The sequence below is a fragment of the Gobio gobio genome (assembly GCF_949357685.1).
Source record: "Gobio gobio genome assembly, chromosome: 22".
Classification (NCBI taxonomy): domain Eukaryota; kingdom Metazoa; phylum Chordata; class Actinopteri; order Cypriniformes; family Gobionidae; genus Gobio; species Gobio gobio.
Window position 1 is genome coordinate 17,367,487 of NC_137118.1, and position 17,762 is coordinate 17,385,248.

A 17,762-nucleotide genomic window follows, 5' to 3' on the forward strand; every position below is an offset into this window, starting at 1 on the left:
TATTCTTACAATTTGTCTACAAGATTTTTCACTCATCTTTTAGAATGAATCACTAACCTAACTATATAGCTAATGCTTGCCTTAGCAAGAATCACTAATAATGAATGGTCTAGAAACAGGACAAATATTGGCTTTACCTGGCCCTTTTTTTGTCAAATAGTGTGATTAAGCAACATTATTTGTTGAAGCACATGCTTTCTCATTTGTACAGTGAAGGGTCTATGTTATCAAAGCTGGGTTGTGCTTTTGGGGCGTCATATATAAAGAGTAGTTCCTCTTTGAGCGGAACCTTCCCGTCGTTATATACAGGGCAACATTTGAGAATTTTACATTGGTTCTTCTAGCCGAGGTGACCGGAGACATGACTGCCTTCAAACTGTTCCTTTTCTTCACTGCCCTTCTGGGTTCAGGTAAATTAACTGCTATGATGACTGTAATGTTGATATGTTCTGTATATATAATGTCTATATACATCTGTAGTGCTTTTTTTAAATGAATGATTGATATGGAATTACAAATATGGAATAATGTAGCATGACAAGAAATATAAAATATAATCAGATATTTTTGTTTATCCTCCCAAACAGTGTAAATTTGAGTCCCACTTTATATTAGGTGGCCTTAACTACTATGTACTTACATAAAAAAAAGTACAATGTACTTATTGTGTTTATATTGTATTGCAAAACACGTTTGCTGATATTCAGGTGTGATACGGGTAAAGTTAGGGACAGGTGTGGTGGTATGGGTAAGTTTAAGGGTGTCAACAGTGTAATTATAAATGTAAGTACAGAAATTAATTACAGATGTAATTACATGCAGTTTTTTTTTTTTAAATGTAAGTACAATGTAAAAACATGCATGTACACAATAAATGCATTGTATCAAATTATGAATTAAAATGTTAGTACATATAGTAGTTAAGGCCACCTAATATAAAGTGGGACCCAAATTTGTTTACATTTTAAATCTAAACAAATGTCTTGGTATTTCTTTTCCAAACACATGCAATTTGTTTTCAACTTTCGTTTTCATCTTCAATTCAGTGAAAAAGTGATTTTATTTTTAACAGTCAAAACCAGATCTGTTGATACAACAGGCATGAAGAATGTCCTGATGGGTGTGGATGACACTCTGGTGAGTTTTAGGAATCCTAAATGCCTCGCTTTTTTTTTACATACTGACTTCTTAAACAAAAGGTGGCTCGACTCTGTCAGTCTGCATTTTAAACACTGGTTGAACTGAGATTATTTTCTTAGGCTTATATTAGTTTTGGTTCTTCAAAAATATGACCTCCTGGCTGAGCAAAAATGCTAAAATGTCACTAACGCATGTTACAAATCCAGAATTATTCTGATTAGTTAAAATATCATGCATCACATTGTTTCATATTAAATCCATAGTTTGGTTTATAAGACAGATGCAGCTGATTGATTAGAGAAAATAGAAGTTGTCATTTTCATATCCTCAAACTTTTTCACTCAGCACCTGAAATACCCCAAACCACAAACCTTTAAGAATACCAAGTGTCTCACTTCTCTTTATTTCTGCACCCTTAAGATTAAACATTTGATAAAATAAAACTTAAGGACACTTGGCCTTTGAATATTCTCTAATATCTTGTATTCTGTAGATGGGCGACATGTGTCAGGACTGCACTCAGATTTTTGAGCTCCTGAAGGACCTTGTTTCCAATCAAGACTTCCAGGTATGATGTTGTGTTTTCATGATTTATGGGGACTTTCCATTGACATAATGATTTTTATACTGTACAAACTGTATATTCTATTCTCTAACCCTACCAGAAAGAAAATTCTCTGTATTTTTACATTTTCAAAACACACAATTTAGTCTGATTTATAAGATGTTTTCCTGCATGGGGACCCAAAAAAATGTCCCACAAGGAAAAGTACTTCAGATATTGCCATTTTTGTGGGGACATTTTGACCTCATAACTTAGGGTTTACCTGGACCACACACACGTCTGGTTCACTATTTCTGTATCCCTTTCACTATATTCTATATCCCTTTACACTACAAATACCAATCACAGAAAACGTCATACTTCAAAACTTCACTGCATTTTTACATTTTCAAACTCATTCTGTATGATTCATAAGCTCGTTTCCACATGGGGAACTCAATTTAGGTCCCCATGGTGACACAAGTCACCTCGAGTCAGTGTGCATTCGCCAACTCAGGTTGAATGGCAGAAATAAAAAAAGGTAATATTCCTCCATTCAGACCCCCCCCCCCCCCCCCCCCCACACACACACACACACACACACAGATGTAATAGTGAATAATAATACATGGTCTCTTTGCTGATGTCTGAGATACAGTGTTTTACTTTCTATCTAGGACAAACAGATTGAGGTGAGAATGCTGCTGTTTAACACTGTAAATTCAATTTACAATCAATGTCAAAGCTTTTGAAAAAGTCTAACATGACTGCAGCTTAATTTATTTCAAATTTGCATGATTTTCAGCATGTTTTCAATAGTATATAGTATTTCAAATAAATAAGGAAGTTGTATTGAAAAGCAGAAGTGTATTTGCTTCTGCTATTTTAATTGTATCACTTTTTGAACTTCTCACTCACGAGTCAGGTGAATTTGGTGTTTCTCACCAATCCACTTTACCACCCTATCGATCAGTTATGGTCCTTCAAAGACCCTGTATTATATCTGTACTAACATATCCGCCTATACAATTAGCTTTACATATAATATACAATGACATGATGTTTTGTTCTCTTAATTCAGTTTCTGTTCATATTCTGTTTTAGGCTCAATGGAGAACACTTGTTGAATAATATTGATTATTACCAAAAAAAATTACTTAAAGGGATAGTTCACCCACAAATGAAAATTCTGTCATCAAAAGAAGATATTTGGCAGAATGTTTGTAACCAAGCAGATCTTGGCAGCCATTGACTACCATAGTGGGGGAAAAAGATACTATAGTCCATGGCTGCCGAGATCTGCATTCTGCCAAATATCTTCCTTTGTGTTCAACAGAACAAAGAAACTCATACAGGTTGGGAACAACTTGAGGGTTATTTTGGAGTGTTTTACTGCAGAAATGCAAAGTTTACCATTTTATAAAAGTCATCCATTAATTATTCTGTTAAAAATTGTTATTAAACTGAAGTTTAATCATTTTTATAGTTGGTGTATTGTGTTGTCATGGCCTGAAGTTGTAAAATTGGATGTAACTTTACTCATAAAAAGTTTATAACTGTTGTTTATGTTGACGAGAATACAATTAATTTTTTCTTAAATTTTTTTACCCTAAACCTAACCGACAGTGGGCTGTAAGCAAATCGTACAAAAGGGGAAAAAAATTATCCAAATTTGCTGTAATTTCACCAAAGAGTTAAAATAGTTATGAATTGCCATAAGAGTGTGCTGGATTTTTCTTCACACTAAAATCATGTTGATCATGATCATTTACGTCTTGTGGTTGTACTTTTGAAAAGGTGAAACGTCCTTTTCAAAGTTTATGAATTGGCCTCATTCACTTCGTTTGTGCGTGCCTCACTGTAACTAAGATATTTGCTATTTTGTTCAAGAAAGGAGGTACAAATTGATTTTTTTTTTTTTGTAAATGCTGTTGATTGAGCTTTACTTGTACTGAATCTGGAGTATCCCTTTAAGACACTACAGGCATTACATCCCAGCAGGCACCGGACGTCAATATGACATCAGATTGATGTTGGGTTCTGACGTCAACCCAATTTTCATTTTCAACCAAATTGCAACGTCCGTCCAACGTTGGATGTTGACGTCAATCTGAAGTTGGGTTCTGACGTCAATCTAAAGTTGGGTTCTGACGTCAACCCAATTTTAATTTTCAACCAAAATGCAACGTCCGTCCAACGTTGGATGTTGACGTCAATCTGACGTTAAGTTCTGACGTCAATCTGACGTTGGGTTCTGACGTCAACCCGATTTTCATTTTCAACCAAAATGCAACGTCCATCCAACGTTGGATGTTGACGTCAATCTGACGTTGGGTTCTGACGTCAACCCGATTTTCATTTTCAATCAAAATTTTCCCATTCATTCCTTATGGGGGTCGAATTGATTTGTTACTATTTGTATGTGTGAAAGTTCGATGCAAGCTCTTAGATCACTCAAATGAACACCTGATTTTTAAAATTGTAAAATAAACACATTTTGGGTCAAAAATTACCTAGGGAGAGGAGTAGGATTAAAAATTTATGAATGCCATTGCCTTAGATACATATTAAACCAAGTGACATTAATTTTAAAGATAAAGAAAGTACAAGAACAAAACATTTCAACAAAACAATAAAACAAAAATATTTGATTCATTTAATGGGGAAAATGGGGTGGGGAAAAATATTTGTCCAAAAACACCAACAACAAAACTGGCACAATCCAGAACATAGACATGCACAAATGAAAGGATGAGACAATAGAATATCCTCAATGCAGAACACACACACACACACACACACACACACACACACACACACACACACACACCATTCACATAGAAATACATGAATTAATTTAATTTTAAAATGTATTACAAAAGACTAAAACATTTTTATGTCTAAATATATATCTGAATGAATAAAGAGCAAGTTTTGCTCCCATAATCCATTTTAATTGCTATATATATAGAGCAATTATATATATATATATATGTATGTATATATATATATATATATATATATATATATATATATATATATATATATATATATATATATATATATATATATATATATATATATATATATATATATATATATATATATATATATATATATATATATATATATATATATATATATATATATCCATAGAGAAGAAACTCTAGGTCCCTCTAGTGGCAATAATCATAAATTGCAGATTTATGTAATTCTTTCCTCCAGTAGAGGTCAGCAGAGAGAATTGGACTGGAATTAGTTTTTTTTTTTGGTTAAATAAATAAAAAATAATAAATAAAATAAAGCATGTTTATTTTCAATTAAAATAATAAAATTCAAGAATTTAATCACCCCAAAAAAAACACCTTTATTTAAAGATTATATTTTATCAAAATAGTCCGATATAAGATTTCTGGACGAAAAAAAAAAGTGATGTAATTTTTAGGCTTTGGGTCATTTTCACCCCCCAGGAGAGGTAGTGTTGCACCATGGGGAGGGAAGGAGTGTAAAGAATGTGTCCAAATATTTTTTATTATTATTGCATCAGATGTGTGTGTGGGATTCTCTTTTCTTATGCAACTTCAATGCAATCATTCATCTTAATTTTTAGGCCAAAATAACTGCCACTCTTGAGCAAGTGTGTGATAAGTTGCCAGCCAAATTCACTCAAATCTGCCACACTGAGGTGGAAAAGATGCTTCCTCTGGCCATCACCTTCATTAGCAGCATAATGGTGAGTATCTCAAAGCTTTCGATTAAACCATGCGTTTGACCTAGGAATATTGTATTGTGCATATTCCGTGGTAAAATGAATGCACATGAGTTTGAAAACTTACATGTAAGCAAAAGATGCAAAAATTATAAGTCTGCAATCTCTTTCTGCAGAATCCAAGTGACATCTGTACTTTTCTTGGACTGTGTGGAGGCCGGGACAGTGGGAAGATGAAAGATATGTTGCTAAATCACATGGCAAAAACTATAACGATGCCAACTATGAAGGTAACATTTAGAGGAAGGTTTTTTTTTTTGGCATGTTCTTCATAGCTGACAAAGTTCCTCTGCTCTCTGACACAGATGGAGGGATCCTTTCACTGCTCGGTTTGCACATACATTGTGAGCACACTTGAGTATCTGTTTCCCAGAGAGAGGACTCAGGTGAACACAACATATTCAGAATAATGACATAAAATACTTTTGTTTAATGTGCACTTGTAGTTCAATTTTTTTTTTTATTATAATATAATATTAATCAAATAAAAATCCACTTAAGTGTATTTTAAGAGAGTACACTTTAGTTCCCTTTCGTTCAGTCACTACGACGTAACGTTAGTGACTAACGAATGGGGGGTTTCGCTTAGAAGCCTATCAACTTCGAGTTTTGAGAAAACGCCCAATGGCGTGCCAATGCCATGGGGCATGCGGAATTTGCATACGTAGCTCCGCCTCACTGCGTGAGTATATAAGGAAGTACGAGGCAATATCGCATTATGTTTCTGCTTTCGGAGCCAAGAGTACCTACCTCTTCACTCCTACAGCCTTCTGAGACTCTGTCAGCTTCTTCGAGACGAGCAGCTTTCCAGTCGGTGTTGGTGTGACGGCGCGTTCCAGTGATCGCATACTTCCTGCCTGCTGATCTGTGCAGTGGTCCGCCTGACAGCTGGTGTGTGTTTCCCTGGGCGCTTCGGCATCGACTGCAAGGTTTTCCTCTCACAAAAAGAGCTTGCGCGTGGCACGTTTTTTTCAAGACGGCTCGCCCGTGCACTTCCGGGTGCGATCGATTTTCCGCTGCTGTCTGAGGACGCATTCACTGCTCGAGCGTGTTTGGGCTTCAGCGCGCACGGGCAGTGTTTGCGGATGTGTCACGTTTCCATTGCGGGGGCGTGACCATCGCGATGTCACGGTCGAGACTCAATGATCTCCGTGAGGAGAGAGAGTCCCCTCTGCCACACCCCAATCTACCGTCCCCGAGTGAGATGGTACTTTGGCTGGTGGCCAGGGTGACCTGAGGGCGGTGCTGTGGTATTAAGAACCCCGACGTTCATTCCTCGGGCCACACCCCCCTCTCATACATCGCTTCCGCGAGTGTTGGATTGAATCTACGGCCCGTCTCTGACGCCCCGTTCGTTCAGTTCACGCTCCGGATAGCAGTGAGATGTCGATCGCCGCATCCCAAGGTGGGCTGGAGTCCTTTGGGGATGACGATTAGGTTGTGCTCCGCCTCCGGGTGTGTCAGCACTGCCTGATCTGACCTAAAGTTGACAGCCATGTTATCTCGGGCAGCCGCGAGTCTCGCGCTGGTGTGGAACTCCGCCCAGCCGCGGGTGCTCGTGGTTGCGTGATTGGTTTTTGGGGGCGGCACCCGACAGCTGTTGGGCCCCGCCCCCAATGCCTTTCGCTCCCGGGGTGCATGAGGAGATCACGCGGTCCCGGAAGTCCCCGTGCTTCTCGCGACCGTTTGGTGGCCTCCTCCGCCTTCTCTGCCCTTGATGGGGCCGCGGCCTAGGGTACACTGGGGCCCCCTCCCCCCCCACTGTTGAACTCTCTGTTGCGCACTACGGTGTCCACAGAGGGCTTTGACGTGGCGTGGTGTGGCTGTCCTAAGCACCCCCCCCAAAGCCTGTGGGCTCGTCTACTTCGGTGGCGTGGTCCCGCAGTGCTACGGGCAGGCCGCCGCCCCTTTGCACATGCACAAGGGTGGAGCCGACCCAGGGCTCTTCATTGAGCTGCGTGCCGCAACTGACCCCGCCCCCGGGCGGTGAAGGTGGCCACACGCTCCCTGGGTCGGGCGATGTCCACAGCTGTGGTCCGGGAGAACACCAGGCCTTACCTGGTGATGTGGAGGACGTTGAGCGGGCCCGCCTCCTCAACTCACCCATATCCCAGGCTGGCCTCTTCGGCGGCGCGGCTGAGAACTGCGCCCAACAGTTCTCGGCCGCCCCAGAGCCCCCTGGCAGAGCAGACCCCAGTGGAACGCGAGTCCTTCCCTGGTCTCCTCTGTCAGGGCGCAGCCGTTAACCGTGCTCCGACCCGGGGACGCCCAACAGCCTCCCCTGTCCGCGCCGGTAACGCTGCCTCGCTGCCCCACCCAGGGTACGTCTGTCGTCCGGATGACCCCGTTGGTGCAGTCTCTGGAAGCCTGGCTTCAGCTTCCGGGGCTGTCCCGCTGGGCTGCCCGGACCATCAGGCTCGGCTACGCGATTCAGTTCGCGCAGGCTCCTCCCCGTTACAGGGGAGTCCGCTATACCATGACCGGGGCCCATGCCCCCGTCATGCGTGCGGAGATTGCCACTCTACTGGCGAAGGGTGCGATCGAGCCTGTCCCTCCAGCCGAAATGAGGTCGGGGTTCTACAGCCCCTACTTCATTGTACCCAAGAAAACCGGTGGGTTACGGCCAATCCTGGACCTTCGCATCTTGAACCGATCCCTTCACCGGCTTCCGTTCGAGATGTTGACTGCGAAACGCCTTTTCGAATGCGTTCGTCCGTACGATTGGTTTGCAGCGATTGACCTGAAGGACGCCTACTTCCATGTCTCCATCCTTCCTCGACACAGACCGTTCCTACGGTTTTGCTTTCGAGGGGCGGGCATACCAGTACGCAGTTCTCCCATTCGGGTTATCTCTGTCCCCTCGCGTCTTCACGAAGATCGCCGAGGCAGCCCTTGCGCCCCTTTGGCAGCACGGGGTCCGCATCCTGAACTACCCCGACGACTGGCTCATACTAGGCCACTCTCGAGAGCAGGTTTGCGGACACAGAGATCTGGTTCTCCACCACTTAACCCGTCTGGGCCTTCGGGTCAACTGGGAGAAGAGCAAACTTTGCCCCGTGCAGAGGATCTCTTTTCTCGGTATGGAGATCGACTCGGTCGCCATGTACGCGCAGCTTTCGAGCGAGCGTGCGCAGTCTCTGCTGACTTGCCTCCGACAAATCGAGAGCAAGAATGCGGTTCCACTGAAACTTTTTCAGAGGCTCCTGGGGCATATGGCATCTGCAGCCGCGGTAACGCAGCTCGGATTGCTTCATATGAGACCGCTTCAGCACTGGCTTCGCGATCGAGTCCCGAGATGGGCATGGCAGTCTGGCACGCTCCGGGTCCAAGTGACTCGGGCCTGCTTACAGACACTCACCCCGTGGTCGAACCTCAGCTTTCTACGGGCTGGTGTGCCCTTAGAACGAGTTTCCAGGCATGTTGTCGTATCGACGGATGCCTCTGCCACGGGCTGGGGTGCCATGTGCAATGGACAAGCAGCCGCGGGCTCCTGGACAGGACCCCAGCGTCTCCTGCATGTCAATTGCCTCGAGTTGCTGGCAGTACGGTTCGCCCTGCACCGCTTCCGAGCGTTGCTGAAGGGTCAACATGTGCTCGTCCGGACAGACAACACGGCCGTAGTAGCGTACATCAACCACCAGGGCGGTCTACGCTCCCGCCGCATGTCTCAACTCGCCCGCCATCTCGTCTTATGGAGTCAGAAGCGCCTGAGGTCCCTTCGTGCTGTCCATATTCCGGGAGTCCTGAACCACGCAGCCGACGAGCTCTCGCGGTTTCAGCCTCTCCCGGGAGAATGGAGACTCCATCCCCGGACGGTTCAGCTGATTTGGGAACAGTTCGGCGACGCACAGGTAGACCTGTTTGCCTCCCACGACTCTTCCCACTGCAGCCTGTATTATTCCCTGACCGAGGGCACGCTCGGCACGGATGCACTGGCGCACAGCTGGCCGCGGGGCCTACGCAAATATGCGTTTCCCCCAGTGAGCCTACTCGCACAGCTTCTGTGCAAGATCAGGGAGGACAAGGAGCAGGTCCTTTTGGTCGCCCCGTACTGGCACGGCCGGACCTGGTTCCCCGAACTCATTCTCCTTGCGACAGCCCCTCCCTGGCCTATTCCTCTGAGACCGGACCTCCTTACTCAGAGACTGGGCACCCATTGGCACCCGCGTCCCGACCTTTGGAACCTCCACGTGTGGCTCCTAGACGGGACCCGGCAGGTTTGAGTGGCCTACCACCTACGGGGGTCGCCACCATCACTTCCGCTAGGGCAGAGTCCACTCGGCATGCCTATGCGTTGAAGTGGAACCTCTTCGTCACCTGGTGCTCTTCCCGCCAAGAAGACCCCTGGAAATGTCCGATCGGGTCCGTGCTTCAGTTTCTCCAAGAGGGGCTGGTGCGAAGGCTGTCTCCCTCCACCCTCAAGGTATATGTGGCCGCAATATCTGCCCACCACGATCTCTTGGAGAACAAAAAGGTAAGTCAGCACGACCTGGTCATCAGGTTCCTGAGGGGAGCTAGGAGACTGAATCCTCCTCGCTCTCCTCTCGTACCCTCTTGGGACCTCGCAGTAGTGTTAACTGCTCTGCAGAGACCTCCCTTTGAGCCTTTGCGGTCGGTCGATATTAAGTTTCTGTCTATGAAGACGGCTCTGCTGACCGCATTGGCCTCAGTCAAGAGGGTCGGGGACCTGCAGGCATTTTCGGTTGACGAAGCGTGCCTGGAGTTCGGGCCGGCTAACTCTCACGTGATCCTGAGACCCCGGCCTGGATATGTGCCCAAGGTTCCCACCACTCCGTTCAAGGACCAGGTGGTGAACCTGCAAGCGCTGCCTTTGGAGGAGGCAGACCCAGCCTTGGCATTGCTCTGTCCAGTGCGCTCTCCGCGCCTACGTAGACATGACGCAGTGTTTCAGGACCTCAGACCAGCTCTTTGTCTGTTATGGTGGAGAGCGGAAGGGAAGTGCTCTCTCAAAGCAAAGGCTGTCTCACTGGATAGTGGACACCATTGCTTTGGCTTACCAGCAGCAAGGCCGACCATGTCCCCTTGGTGTGAGGGCACACTCCACCCGGAGTGTGGCTTCCTCTTGGGCTCTAGCGCATGGCGCCTCGCTAGCAGACATCTGCAGAGCTGCAGGCTGGGCGACACCCAACACATTCGCCAGATTCTATAATCTCCGAGTGGAGCCAGTGTCCGACTATGTACTCGCTCCCCCGAGGGGCCGGTAAGGACCAGGTTCAGGTGTCTTCGCTTGCTCGCCACTCCACTCCACGGACTGGATACGTGCGATATTTCCTCAGGTGAGTTCCCCGAGAGCCCTGAGCTCCTCCAGCACTGTCGACGCCGACATCAGTTCAGTCTGCCCTCTCGAGCCCAGACCCTCATGTCCGGCCAGGTGCCCCATGTGCATGGTTCCCTCTGGCGACCCCCACATGTGTATTTCACCGTAAGTCTCCGCAGTGAGCGGGTTTCTTCCCTTGGCGTGTCCCCGCCACCCCTAGGGTTAAAAATCCACCTTCGGCTGGTACCCTAGAGATCTCCCATATGCAACCCTCTCCGGGTCATATGTGTCTCTTAAGTCCTCCCCACGGGTAGGCATCTTGGCATTCCCTCACTGGGATATGCTTCCCAGTGTACCTTGGTAATCCTGTGTTAAGTGGGAGTCCTTCGTCCGTACTAGTCTTACGACAGGGTACTCACACTTACGCAGGGCACTGGAAGACAGCTGAGTGGCGGGATTATATTGGGACCCCCATTCGTTAGTCACTAACGTTACGTCGTAGTGACTGAACGAAAGGGAACGTCTCGGTTACGGATGTAACCCTCGTTCCCTGAGGAGGGAACGGAGACGTAACGTCCCCTTGCCACATCAGCTGTGTTGCCTGGAACGCAGGAGTTCAGTCTTGGCTCCTCAAGCAGGTAACATAATGCGATATTGCCTCGTACTTCCTTATATACTCACGCAGTGAGGCGGAGCTACGTATGCAAATTCCGCATGCCCCATGGCATTGGCACGCCATTGGGCGTTTTCTCAAAACTCGAAGTTGATAGGCTTCTAAGCGAAACCCCCCATTCGTTAGTCACTAACGTTACGTCTCCGTTCCCTCCTCAGGGAACGAGGGTTACATCCGTAACCGAGACGTTTCACTTTAAAGTACATTTAAAATCATTGTTTTAATAATCTTTTTTCATGCTTTACTACACTTATAAAGCACATGTAAAATAGCCTACTTGATTATAATTTTAACTGTAGAATTTTATTTCAATATTTAAAGTTGATATATTTAAAATGCACTAAATTGCTACTTGTAAATTACAAATATATTTAAATACTGTACATACATGCACTCTAAAAAAAATGGTGCTATATAGCCAGTGTTTTGTGTTTTTCCCCCCTACAGACCATCATAACTGTCCTGCTTGAGAGTTTGTGCAAGGAGTTTCCTACTCTGATCCAGCCACAGTGCAATAAGATAGTTGAAAAATACGTCCAACTGTTGGTTGAAATGCTACTGAACAACACCTCTCCTAACTTCATATGCACTCTCCTTCATATTTGTGAAATACGTGAGCGTCCCGTCAATGGTTAGATTTCAGACAATGGCTTGTACTTTTGTCTTTAACAGTTCTGAACATTAATAAAGGAATAATTCACAAAAATGTTAATTATAGACCAGGCGAGTCCAATCCTGTGCCTGGAGGGCCAGCGTCCTGCCGTTTAGCTCCAACCAGCTCCAACAGACTTGACAGTAAGTTTCTAGTGAGTCTGAAGACTTTGATTAGCTGGTTTAGGTGTGTTTAATTTTAGAGCTAAACTCTGCTGGACAGTGGCCCTCCAGGAGCAGGTTTGGACACCCCTACTTTACACAAATTTCTTTGCCTCCCATTTTGTTTCTTCATCCCTCTCTCTTTTTTTTGAACAGCGGCTCTTTCCGATTGTGATTCTTGTCTGACGTTGGCGATTCTAACTCGAATGCATCTGGGCTCCAATGCCACCGAGCGCCAGGCTGCTTCATTCCTCGACACCGTCTGCCAGCTGCACCCCAGTGCCATGCCGAAGGTTAGACATCAAGCTGCTCCTTTGAATTGCTGACTTTTGAGTGCCCTGAATTTGTAAGTTTATAATAATTCCTATATCCTGTCTAGTGTGACACGTACGTGCAGCATCATGGGAACCAGCTACGTGTGCTTCTGAGCAAACCGCAGGGGGCACTGGATGTTTGTAAGGTAGAAACAACAAGATTTTTACACTTTCTGAAAAAAAGGTGCACTTTTAAGGGAGCAAAAAAAGGTCTATTGCCCAACAATAGTGTGGTAATGTACACTCTAAAACAATGGTGCTATAGCTCTGAAATTGGCTCATTGGCTCGTAGTCATAGGGGAACCACTTTAAGTGCTGTATAGCACCAAATCTTGGTGCTTCAGTGGTTCTTCAGCAGTTCTTCACCAGTTCTTTGGGATGACTGAGGTGCTATATAGCACCGCTACCATATACAGAACCTGTTAAGATATGGTGCTATATAGCACTAAAAGTGGGTCGCCTTTGATTACGAGCCAAATAACCACTTTTAGTGCCATATAGCACCATTTGCACAAATAGTGCAATTCACGCGGAAGTCACTTTTAAATCAAGGAGGTTTTCAGGCTTCCTGTTGGTCAACGACCAACTTGAATCCGATGCAAAATCTCTGTGGGGAAATCTTTCACCCTCAAGTGAAATTCCAGATCACAAGGATTCCGATTTAATTTACAGGATTTTACTGGTGAATATTATGGGGCGCCGTTTGTAAAGCGGCTCACGCTGAAAATAACAGCAACATTTTGACACATTTAGCTTCAAACAATGTTTAAAAAACTGGTATGAATTTTTGGCGGTCACTTTTTTAGCACATTTACAACAATATTTGTCAACTTAGAGATATTTTAAATAGTTAAATCTAAATGTTAAATGTTAAATCTAAATGTTAATTGTTAAATCTAAATGTCAAATCTAAATCTAAATGTTAAATCTAAATGTTAAATCTAAATCTAAATGTTAAATCTAAATCTAAATGTTAAATCTAAATGTTAAATCTAAATGCTAAATCTAAATCTAAATGTTAAATCTAAATCTAAATCTAAATGTTAAATCTAAATCTAAATGCTAAATCTAAATGTTAAATCTAAACGTTACATCTAAATCTAAATGTAAAATCTAAATGTTAAATCTAAATGTTAAAACCGGTTATCTGCATTCTGAATTTGCATATTAAATATTTAGTTTCACCCGAAACATTTAGATTCAACATTTATATTTAGATTTAACATTTAGATTTAGATTTTGTATTTAGATTTAACATTTAGATTTAACATTTAGATTTTACATTTAGATTTAGATCTAACATTTAGATTTAACGTTTAGATTTAACATTTAGATTTAGCATTTAGATTTAACATTTAGATTTAGATTTAACATTTAGATTTAGCTTTAGCATTTAGATTTAACATTTAGATTTAACTATTTAAAATATCTCTAAGTTGACAAATATTGTTGTAAATGTGCTAAAAAAGTGACCGCCAAAAATTCATACCAGTTTTTTAAACATTGTTTGAAGCTAAATGTGTCAAAATGTTGCTGTTATTTTCAGCGTGAGCCGCTTTACAAACGGCGCCCCATAGAATATACACTGAATCATGGTAAATGTGACCACAACTTTTAAGTTAGCATGAAACTTGAGTTGTGATAGTCTTTTCTTCTCTATTGAGACATATTGAAACAGCTTCTCAAACAAGAAAAAATGGGAGCGGGACTTGATTTTGTCTATGGGGAATTGATTGGATTGTTGGATGGTTGTGGTTTGCTATTGCTATTTTTCTCCATTATGCCACCTGATGGAGTTTTGGTTCCTTGCCACTGTCGCCTTTGGCTTGGCTTGCTCAGTTGGGGGACACAAAATTTTCAACCAAATTACTGATCTGCCCGCATTGTCACTGTATGATAATTGAAATGAGCTGGATAACATCACCGTTTTCTCAATCAAATTCTGTTGCATTTTCTTCCTGTTTAACACTGTGAAGCTGCTTTGAAACAATCGGCATTGTAAAAAGTGCTATATAAATAAAAGTGACTTGACTATTCTCATGTGAGTGACAGGTTGCCCCGCCCTTGCGCCAGTAAATGCATCATCAGAGAAAATAAGTTTTTGTAAGAGGGAGGGGAAGTTATTTTGATTACAGATTACGAGGGCACATTCATTAAAAATAAAATAATGATGTGCATAGATTAATAATTTATCTCTGTTTAGTATTGTTACACGTAATTTTGGATTTCAATAAACTGCACATGGGTTCATCAAGGTTGCCTTCAGTGGACTATGTTACAGAATACTAGACCAGAGAGCCCAACCAAACAGCAGCCTTACAACCAGGGTGTTGCTAACAGCTGCAACGTTTTTCAGAGTGGTATCATTTATGCCCATAGGAAAAAATGGTGGCAAAACCAAAACTGAACACTTAAAGCTACACTGTGTAACTTTTTTAGTCTATTCTTAGCTAAAAACACTTAGTACTTTCAAAAATATATGTGCTCATTAATGTATATTTACTTCTTTCAAGTAATAAAGTATTCTCGTAAGTTTATAATATGCCATTGAAAATACATAAGGTAATGGGATCTAACGGTGGTCGCCATGTTGTCCCTCCATCTTGAAAGTACATTAGCCAAAGAGGGACATACCCGTAAATTCAAGCTTCGCCTTTCGCGTTTTAACCGGTTTTACTGTGCGCGTCAACTTGTTCAGACTTGTCTGGTGCATGTGCAGAGTTTTCATCTCAGCAGCTCCAGTAACAGAGTTATACGGCGTTTTCCTGGCTTGTTTATTCCTCAAAAGTCTGTTTTTCCTTGTGTGGTATTTCTGTGCGTTAATAACTCCGTAAGTAATAATAGTTATTGTCATTGTGGATGTGTTTCAGAGTGTGTCATCGCGTAATTCAGTTGATGTCACCTCAGAAGAATTTTTGTGTCAACATACAATAGCGTAATGCTCACCTATTTGAATAATCATTCAGTTATTAACAATGTTTATTCGTTTATAGAAAATATTTGCTTATAATGTATGTTGATGGAAATATGTATCAGGTCTGATCGGCATATTAACACTTGTTATACAAAGCTAAACCTGCGCACACACTTTTGTAACCGGACACCGCTTGTTAGCAGCAGCAGCGGCAGCTCCGCTCCTTTTAATGCAGCTGCATTTAGCGCCTATATATGGTACAATAAGCTCTGGTTTACGGTTACATTATACAAATGTAACTTATACGTATAGTTCTACAGTTCTTAACTGTGTATATTCTGTCATGTCATTATCATGTATATTTACCATCCTAATTTGTTCTCTCACAGAAACCACATTTATGTACATATCCATGCAAACCTGTTTATGCCTTGCAATTGGATGACTGAATAAACATTACTATCATCAAAGTTCACTCTGGATTAGCTGCAGTTCTTTCTAGCCGAATAATTAGGCCAGTTGAGTTCCAACCATCCCACTGCGCACAGAATATCCCACAGGCACCGTGTCGAATGTGGACGAGGTCGAACTGGAAGCCATATTAATCTTGGACTAAATCGGCCACCGTAGGAGTTAAAACGAAATCGGAATTGAACAGAACAGAAACTAAAATTCACTGGATGGTCATATCCCAGTTCACCACTAGATGGGGGAAAATATCACACAGTGTAGCTTTAAGGTTAGGGATTTAGAAATCCAGTTGTCTTGATTACAAAATTGTGACATTTTAATGTACTCGAATAGCCTTCCAGCAGAGGGATTTCCAACTCTGTTGCATTGTTAAAGGAGCATGAATGCTTAGTTGCTTAGCATTAGCATCGCCGTTCATAGTGTAGTTTAAGTATCGATAGGCTACCACAATGGTGTTAGATGCTGCTTTGCCATGTATTGTTGTGGATCAGCATCATGTCAGATAGGCCGATACTAGTGCGTTTTTGAGAGCAGTATACACAATAATTAATTCCCTTACCTGTCCACTACTCAGGAATGCCTCCGTCTTCAAATCTTGCATCTTGAATACTCTGCTGTTAAAGCATGATAAGTGTTTCATTGTGTAATTGTCACTCTTCACAACAAACAACACAAATCTACTGGCAGCGAATGATAGACTGCGTCCGAAATCGCATACTCTCTTGAGTAGGTACTTATTTTGAGTAATTACTTCACGGCCGCTAATCATGTGACCTACCAGTGTCAGTTACTTCACTTCACTGCCATTCACAAATCCTCTCCCGTGGCCTCATGGGATAGTAGGCTAAAGTATCCAACGTACACTTCATAATCTTGCCTGGTAGAAGTAGGTATGTGAATTCGGACATACTACTTTTGTCACATACATTTTCCCCCTACAATATAGTAGGAAAGTATGCGATTTCGGTTTAGTGAAACACTACTGGGTCACATCATTCCAGTTTTACGAAATACATTGAGAGGGGTGACTCACACCATGTAAAACTTCTATAGAAAACCTTTATGAGTATAACTATTATAAGTCTTCATCTCATGAAAATGACAAAAACTCTATTTATAATAACACTAGCATAAATCTTTTTTTTTTTTTAAATAGCACCAAACTGTTAAATGCACCTTTAATATCTGACAGTTGACTTTCTAACAAATGTTGTTAAAATGAGCATAAAAAATAGCTTGAAATGTGGTATTTTTCTGTTTTCTGGACCCTTTAGAGGGCAAATTTGTGTGTTTCTGGTGAGGAGTCTGTGATTGCTGCCGACCCCTGTAGTCTTGGACTGGACTACATCTGCAGAGACTTCCAGATCGCTGTCGATTGTGGGGTAAGTGCTCTGAAAAGCCTTTTAATTAAATAAATCTGCCAAATGTGCATGTTCTAGCTTTCTAATCATCTTTATCTTGTGTTTTAATTGAAATGTTTATGTTTTACACACATTTATGTAACTCCTACAGGCAGTGTCCTTCTGTCAGAAGAACGTTTGGGCATAAATCGGTTTCAGCTGTCCATGCTCATGGTAAATGTTAGCATAGTTTGCCAAATGTCAATCAATGCCTAATAAACTGGTAAATCTGTTTTTTACTGAACATCCATTGGGTATCTTACTGTTCCTTTACATTACACCCAGTTTATTAAAGTTTTACAAACCTTATCCATACAGACAGGCCTCTTTCATACTCATAACTCATGTTTGCTGTGCCTTCTATCAAAAATATGTGAACTTCAACATTAACATTTAAACATAAAAACCCAGTATGTGTTGTCATACTGATCGATTTTTGAGTGTTG

The 17,762-nt window shown here is 42.6% G+C and overlaps 1 protein-coding gene across 2 annotated transcripts; it reads left to right on the plus strand.

The window, feature by feature from the left end:
- Positions 1 to 256: 256 nt before the first annotated feature.
- On the plus strand, positions 257 to 17,762 carry sftpba (surfactant protein Ba). 2 transcript variants are annotated; one of them, XM_079804909.1, is made up of 11 exons: positions 257 to 410; positions 1,073 to 1,137; positions 1,634 to 1,708; positions 5,295 to 5,417; positions 5,570 to 5,683; positions 5,759 to 5,839; positions 11,852 to 12,017; positions 12,374 to 12,510; positions 12,597 to 12,677; positions 17,191 to 17,298; positions 17,429 to 17,741. In XM_079804909.1, the coding sequence occupies exons 1-11, from the start codon at positions 362 to 364 to the stop codon at positions 17,462 to 17,464; spliced, it is 1,035 nt and encodes a 344-aa protein (XP_079661035.1). In that variant the 5' UTR covers positions 257 to 361; the 3' UTR covers positions 17,465 to 17,741. The 2 variants fall into 2 exon arrangements, with proteins under 2 accessions (XP_079661035.1, XP_079661034.1); XM_079804908.1 differs by having other exon boundaries at positions 273 to 410; positions 11,852 to 12,035; positions 17,429 to 17,762.

Coding starts and splice junctions, on each gene's coding strand:
- sftpba (XM_079804908.1), top strand. CDS start 362: ATGACTGCCTTCAAACTGTTCCTTTTCTTCACTGCCCTTCTGGGTTCA. Junction 12,036..12,373: donor ACGTGAGCGTCCCGTCAATG/GTTAGATTTCAG, acceptor TTTTTTGAACAG/CGGCTCTTTCCGATTGTGAT. Junction 17,299..17,428: donor AGATCGCTGTCGATTGTGGG/GTAAGTGCTCTG, acceptor TAACTCCTACAG/GCAGTGTCCTTCTGTCAGAA.